Source organism: Montipora foliosa, chromosome 13 (assembly GCF_036669935.1).
Source record: "Montipora foliosa isolate CH-2021 chromosome 13, ASM3666993v2, whole genome shotgun sequence".
Lineage (NCBI taxonomy): Eukaryota > Metazoa > Cnidaria > Anthozoa > Scleractinia > Acroporidae > Montipora > Montipora foliosa.
Window position 1 is genome coordinate 42,773,650 of NC_090881.1, and position 7,500 is coordinate 42,781,149.

At 37.7% G+C, this 7,500-nt stretch overlaps 1 protein-coding gene across 1 annotated transcript in view; it reads right to left on the minus strand.

Moving 5' to 3' along the window:
• Window positions 1-2,276, minus strand: part of LOC137982399 (opioid-binding protein/cell adhesion molecule-like) — an 87,654-nt gene extending 85,378 nt beyond the window's left edge. The window contains exon 1 of the mRNA XM_068829519.1: window positions 2,163-2,276. Coding sequence (XP_068685620.1) covers window positions 2,163-2,214 — 52 coding nt within the window. The 5' untranslated portion in view covers window positions 2,215-2,276. The remainder of the gene's footprint in view (window positions 1-2,162) is intronic.
• Window positions 2,277-7,500: the final 5,224 nt, after the last annotated feature.

Sequence of the window (7,500 nt, forward strand, 5' to 3'; positions counted from 1 at the left end):
CTCACCGATAGCTGAAAATATACAAACAACTTTGGTGTCCACGGCCGGTGCGTCTGTTACTTGTTACATTTAAAAACACAACTCTTTAGCAAAGGGCTCATCATAAGCAGTTTTGTAGAGGAATTCATCATAAGGCTGAGAATTTTGCAGCTTGAGTTGTTTTGTTGTAAATGCAGCAGCAAAGAATGATTTTTTGGCGCAGGTTTTCAGCGCGACAGTGAAGTCAAACAATGGATGCGCTGATCACATTTATTTGGTTTTTCTGTAGGGAAAAGTATTGGGTTAAATTTGGGCATGCGCCGGCGAGAGCTAGGCCATCGTGATGTGATTTGAGGTATAATTCCCTGATTCAAACTGTGAAATGCTCTCAGTTCAAAGAAAATATTTAAAAAAAACTTTCTATGATATGCCGATCGCATTTATTTGTTTTTTCTGCATGGAAAAATTGCACCTTTTTTGCATGCGTTGGTAAAAGGTTATCGTGAAATGACTGTAACCACGTCACGGCAAACACTGACAAAAATTATGGCTTCAGTTTTTCCCTCGTCTTTCGACACCTTTGTTGCATTTAAAAGGTATTAAACTTCGAAATAATGTTTTCATCAGCGGCATTTGCGGATTGAAATTGATTAGTTATCAAAGCGACATACATGCATGTGTAAATTTTCGACTTGTTAGCAGTCACGCAATTTATTCTTTTGTCTTCGTAAACAATAACAGGAAAGCAAACTTACGGTTATGAATAACAAAGGCACAAACGCGTATATGATACGCAATTTTAGACGCATAAAAAAAAAACACATATATGCGTATTGCGTGCATTTATTTTGTGTCTGCGTTGTTCGCTTATCTCCGAGCAGCACTGCAGAGGAAAACAAGTTCGAGACAGATAGTGAGCACGAAACGGATGGTGAGTAAACATAGGTTGAATGCCCTTGCACATATCTATCAAACGGCTCCTTTAGGAGCCACCAATTTCATAAAAGTGCATAACCAATTATTACTGTTGTGTTTCATTACTTCTGCATCATCGATAACATGTCTACAAGCGGGAGGGCAAAGTTATTCAGCAACTGTATTTGTTTTGAATCCCAAACCCTCGGCTATAAGCCGAACCCCGTTTCTTGTACAAAAATCAACCAAACTTTTGTCCCAAATACTGAAAAAATCGCTTGGCTTATAGGTCAAGGTCACCTTTTTATGAAGACGAGCAATAAACTATGATGACAGGGCGTTACTCCCCAAGGAGTATTTGCACTTGACCCTTGCAAACAAGAAAAAATGACACTTATCTCGAATTTTTAATCAGCGTCTTGCTTATATTTGTGCTTTTGTGTGGTTTTTTCTTTCACTTCCCCTGAAGAAGGTCCGTGTTTGTGACCGAAACGTTGGGAACATTTTTTATTGTAATATATCATCTTTTAAACCACCAGTGTAACCTAGTTTGTATTTTTTCAAATATTTTTTAAATGTGCTCACCTGGTGACAAACCCAGTTTTAATGCTATGTATATTTACTACATGTACACCTCTGTTTCACATTGTCCAAATGAGGAACTTAAAACCGGGGAAAAACGTACATAGTTACAATCAACAGACGAGGATTTTGTGAAATATGATGAAAAGTTAAACAAATGGCAAAAATGCGTTGCCACGTCCCCGAGTCCCCACGTCCCCGTCCACTTTTCGACACAGCCTGAGAAGACTTATCGTCGGAATTTACGGACGTCGTACATTCCTTAATGGCCTTATTTTCTGTTAAATGAATGATATCAATAAAAATATTTACAGTGGTAGCAAAAGTTGGAAATCTCTCTCTTTTTAGCGGCACTACAGCGGTTCAAAGCGAAACCCCATACATTTAATGTAATTTTAGCCGTGATTTCCAAACAGCCAAGATGGCGTCAAAAACGAAAAAAACCTGGAAAGGTGACTGAAGCCTCTGATCAAGTCTTTACGAGTCTCGCTATAATAATTATTGATACAAAAAGGTCTACACTATTGGCTAAATCTATTTAAAATAAGGTTTTACTGACAAGTGTATTTATGCGTATGTTTTAGTATACCTAAACGATCCATTTACATTTGAAGCACTGAACATTTTGCTTATTTGTGTTGCCAAAAGTTGTAAATTGTGACTGGAGATCGAAATTACTTCCTTACCAGCATTCCAGGTGATTACACAGAGAAGAAGAGTCGAAAGGAAGACAAACATATTGCAAACTTCGCTGATAGCAATCCGCCACCACCCTTCCGAATGTAACTCCAGTAACAGGCCCTTTGCAGGATTAGGTCACGTGCCTGGATACCGCTTAGCAACGCCATATTGGGAGCGTTCCAAGAGCCATACATTCTCGTTGCCAGAGCTGCGATCCTCTTGGCCAGCGCCTCGGATCGAGAACAAATCTCGTTCCCAGAGACAGAGCGCAAAAACCGCTGATTGGCTAGAGAATAATGACGTAAAATGGCTTTTTTCGCGTAACTGCGCCTGCGCAAACTCTAAAGATTCGAAGTGATCGAGACAGTGATCGAAGTGGAGAATAATACTCTAGCATTCGTCAAATTTTGTGGAAAGTTAGCCGACTCATACCCTGGGTGCCAGAGGAATTTTTTTCAAGGTCGGAGAGAACACTCAGCGATTCCAAATCAACGGTCGAGGACACACGATTGATTACTTCGCAAGTCTGCATGTCAAGTAGCAATGCGTCCTCTTGTATCATTTTGTTGGTTTTGGCTACTGTGAATTTTCTTGACATTGGGTGTTGGTCTGCCCCCAGATTGTTTAAAAATCTTACAGAAACCAGCGAACTGGCAACGAAACTCTTCTTTGTTCTCGGGAACTACAGGAGCAACTTGGTCTTGATGGACGAAAGGTTTTTGCTTTTGAAAATAAGTTTGGCTGGCCGTTGTACGTTATTGAGAACTGTAACGCGGTCATACGTATAAAATCGTCCACTGGGTTTCTTGCTGCAGATGAACTGTGAGTGAACTTCAGCCACAAAGTTGAATTTTCTTAACACCTGGGATTTACAATTTCCACGTCACGTAACCTTGACTGTTAAATGCCATCGATCTGTGCGAGGTTTTTGTTGCTGTTCCTCGCAAATATTTTTGCAGAAACCATGATCAGTTGTGGAACAGCCCAGAAAAGTACATTACTGTAACAGAGTAACCTTATTGGTCAACTTTGTCACATTTATAATTGTAAGTTTACGGCTACAAAAACATTTGTGCAGTAAATCTTTGGAAGCATGCAAACACTTCAGGTACATTATATAATAATAATAATAATAATAATAATAATAATAATAATAATAATAATAATAATAATAATAAGCCTTACAGCTTTAGTTAGATGCGTACCCCTGACTGAAAATTCTTTAACACTAAAAATTAGTATGAACACCAAATAATAATTATTAACAATTATTATTCGCCGAAGGCAAGGTGAATATCGGTTAATAAAAACCGAGATGAAGTTGAGGTTTTTATTCACCAACATTCATAGAGTCTAAGGGAATATCGGAAACAATAATTTAAATTTGCCTGACAATAGAAGCAACTCAATTTCTTAGTAAATGATGCCATCATGCAAATCGCCTATTACATAGTTGATTATTTGAATAATACACATTTTCTTTAAAACAACTAATTTATTCGTCTGTCACCTCAACAAAACAGCTTGTGGCTATTTTGAAAAACCGCTTAGGTGATTATCACGTAAGAATAATCATCTCAATGACAACCAATCAGCGCAGAGAACTTTCAGTAATTATACTAATAAGCATATAATTCCTATAGCACAAGACAATAATGAACAATAATATTATTATAATTCCATGAGTGCATGTTGATATGAGATCAACCACTCAATTATATCCATTAATTATTGTTTTATTAAATTTTCATTTGATTCTTAACACTTGGACAAATTTAAAGCCAATCAGTTTCCAGCGTGGTAACACTTGACGCAATCAGTTTCCATATTATGTCATACTGTATAAGAGCTGTTAACTGAGAGTGAGTGAACCAATCAGAAAGCTAAAAACACAGTATCGGTGGTTCAAAATTTCATAATGTAAGGTATTATCTTTCCCCTTGTACTTACACTGTCATTATTCACTTTCTGTGTAATGGTTTTATCATTGTTTTTGTTTGTTGGAAATGGTAGCCATACCTGATTTACGAAGAAACTGAGGTTGTGCAGTAGTACAGCAACCTACTTTTACTCTCTGCTGATTAGCTTTCTTGGTTCACGGAAAACCCTTTTCAATATTGTAAATACATTGTGGCATGGAAGATATTTTCAAACAGGTCTGGAGAATGTTCACCACCAAAATTTCCCATTTTGTCTGGATCATATAAGTTCTTTCCTCCTTTTGTTTAGTGGTTGACTAGTGACTTGTGAAATTGTATGGTGCACAAGAGAGCTAAATGCAGTGTCTCCTTTAGTTGTAAAACATATATTAAAGGAACACAAATAATATTGTCATTGTTGTTGAGTAATGTTAGGATTTAGTACTGCCAGTGGTATTACAAGTGTCTCTTTTGAGTGGATTCCCCAATTTTCTGCTAACTTGACCCAAACAGATATATATAGGTGGAGAACAAATTTGGGAAAATGAAAGGAAAAAATACTAAACATACATCAGTTGATTATTACAATACACTATTTGTTTTGTTCAATATTATTTGCACTAGAAAGAAAATTAACGACCATAAGAATTAAGTCTGTGATAAGGAAAAGTTTGTTCTGACTAAAACCTATATTGGAAATTTAGGCATTTGGGGTGCTTTTTCACAGGGTTACATGTGCATGGTATTAATTTTTATGTCAGTCCAATATTTTTCTTGAAAACTGTGTTCTCTATAACTTTGTCCTTTTTTGTGAAGCATGACATTTTCTTCTCTCAATTCAACATTTGATTTGTGTTGCTGATCTTGTTTTTCCTGCAAAAGTGTGTTATGTTGAATAATAATTATATTTGTTGTATAACTGTTTTTGCCCCCAGCAGCACATGCTCTCATTGGTTACTTCAAGGTCACATGACATCTAACAATAACACTTTTGCCGTTCAAAAGTCTCTGAGCGGGCACCAGTGCAAAATCTATGACGTCAGAGGGTAACAGTGCACTGTTGCCCGCAAATGTTGACCGACGACCACCGTTGCTGTTCCCATTGCATGTTTTCCTATTTGTGCTATATAACAAATCACTTAATGACTGGTCTCTCAGGAAACAGTTCATTTTGTTTCCCTCGTCTGCGCCTCAGGGGAACATTGGAAATTTTTAGGGAAACAAAATGAACTGTTTCCCTCGGGACCAGTCATTAAGTGTTTACTGTTAGGATAATAGGAAAATTATTGACCTTGGGTGTTCGGTGACACAGCTACATTGTAGAGCATGACCATTATGAAAATGATATCTGTTTTACCTTATTATAGTGAGCTAACTTTTTGGTGTGGTTTTCTCACAGGTCTTGTAATAGGCCAAAAGCAATTTGAGAAATTCATGGGGTTGTGCATCGCATTCAATGCAGTTTGTTCTGTGCATGTAAATAATAATATGAAATAAAGCATGTTTAGTGTGTTACTGATTACAGCCAACAGCCTGTGGCACTCAATATAATGCTGTCAGTGGTGTGTGTGTCTTGGTGAAGAGAGGGGAAGGGGGGGGGGGGGGTTAGTACTGCAAAGGCATTGGCATGTCATTGTCGTAAATGAGCTAAACCCAAATACTTACCTTCATGTTTTTTTGTGAAAGTTTTTGTTTTCGTTCTTGATTTTTCTCTGCTTAATATCCAGCTCCTGCCTTTGATCCTTGAGGGTTTTCTACCTGTCTGACTAATTCTGTGTAACTTAGTGCTTCAGTTCTCTTGGCAGATTTTTGGCACTGACAAAGAAGGGGGCGTAGAATCTATATTGAGGGGTAGGGAAAATTCAATTCAGGGCAGACTATTGTAATTTTATTCCATCACTCACCTTCATTGGTGAAATGTATTCATCCATGTGGCAAATTCTGTAGTCTTTGTGAGCCAGTAGCAAGTGGCCCTCAAATAAAATTTTTCTAGTGTGGTGAACTGTTTTGCTGGCATCAAAAGCCAAAAAAAGCGCTTTGCACATTGAACTAGAGCACCTTTGCTGACATTTTCAGTCTCTAAATGGAAAAAGCAGCTTACTTTGTTGAATTAACTTAACTCGCCCTTTGCAAAGAGTCCCATAAACTTGAAAAAGCACACAATCCCCCAGCAGTCAGATGTGACAGTTGACATATTTTATCTTTAGTTACACAAAACATAGCAATGAACGTCGTTAAAGGGAAAAAAATAACTGGGTTTGTTGTCAATATTTGCCGCTGTTTTAAATATAACAGGCAGCCGCTCTGTCGCCTTGGCTTATAAAGCGAGAAAACTTACATTGTATTACATGAACAATGTCGACAAGATATTAACTCGAAGTTAAAAACATACATGTACGTTATATGCATTTCAGGACAACTTACGACCCCAAAACCTCACAAACTATATCGAGTGGCGTGAAAGTATAAGGCACTGGACTTCGCTTTTCTGTGTAAAACCAGTTACAACTGTGAAGACGAACACCAGCGGTAAAAAAACCTGCTTCTCTTCAAACTTGGATTTGAAAAAGTCTCTCTTGGTGTATGAAATCGGAATTCCACCTTTAAAAACCTCTCAAAAATTTTCATATCAACGAAAAAAAAGTCATATTTGATATGTTTCGCGAAAACAATTTACCTCCAACATATCTCTGTTCTGAGCTTAAAGAGTAACCGACCACCTTAAGAAACGCAAAACTCTAAACAACGAACGTCAAATGAAGCTTCGAAGCTCGTCAAAAACTCTATTGCTTTAGGCGAACCTCTTCACAACCTCGTTCCCAGGGTCTTCTCGGCTTTCAATATGGCGGCGGGTCTTGAGAAGACCCTGGCACACAGTGAACTAAAAAGATCGCTGATTGGTGCTTTTCTCATATGAACTCTGATTGGGTTAATGTCGAAAGAAAGATGGCGGCTAGTGAGGAGAGCCAGAAGAAGAACAGAATTCGTGTTTAAATCATTTTCAAAATTGAAGCTGTTCCGTAAGAAGCAGCTGCAAATTAACAAGCATAACAGTCAAAAATAATTCACCGTTTTTTCACGTTGTACGATGATCTACATCAGGCCTCGATTCCAATTAAAATTACGTTGGCTTTTCACGACCTCTGGCATAGCGATCGTTCTATAATATAGAAGGATATAATGGTGTTTGAAAGACGCAACGGTAATTAAGTGATTTTATTTCGTACGTACCTTTACGTTTTGGTTCATTTTGGCGTCTCACTATTGTAATTCCTTGACGCAAGTATTGTTACTGTTAATCAGTGTTTGCACCATGTCAGATTGTGTTACAAATTATAAAATTGTGCAACAGGGTTAATAGATTATTGATGTGGTTGATTTAGCAGTTGTATGTGGTTCTGTTGACTCGTGTGACAGCTGCAAC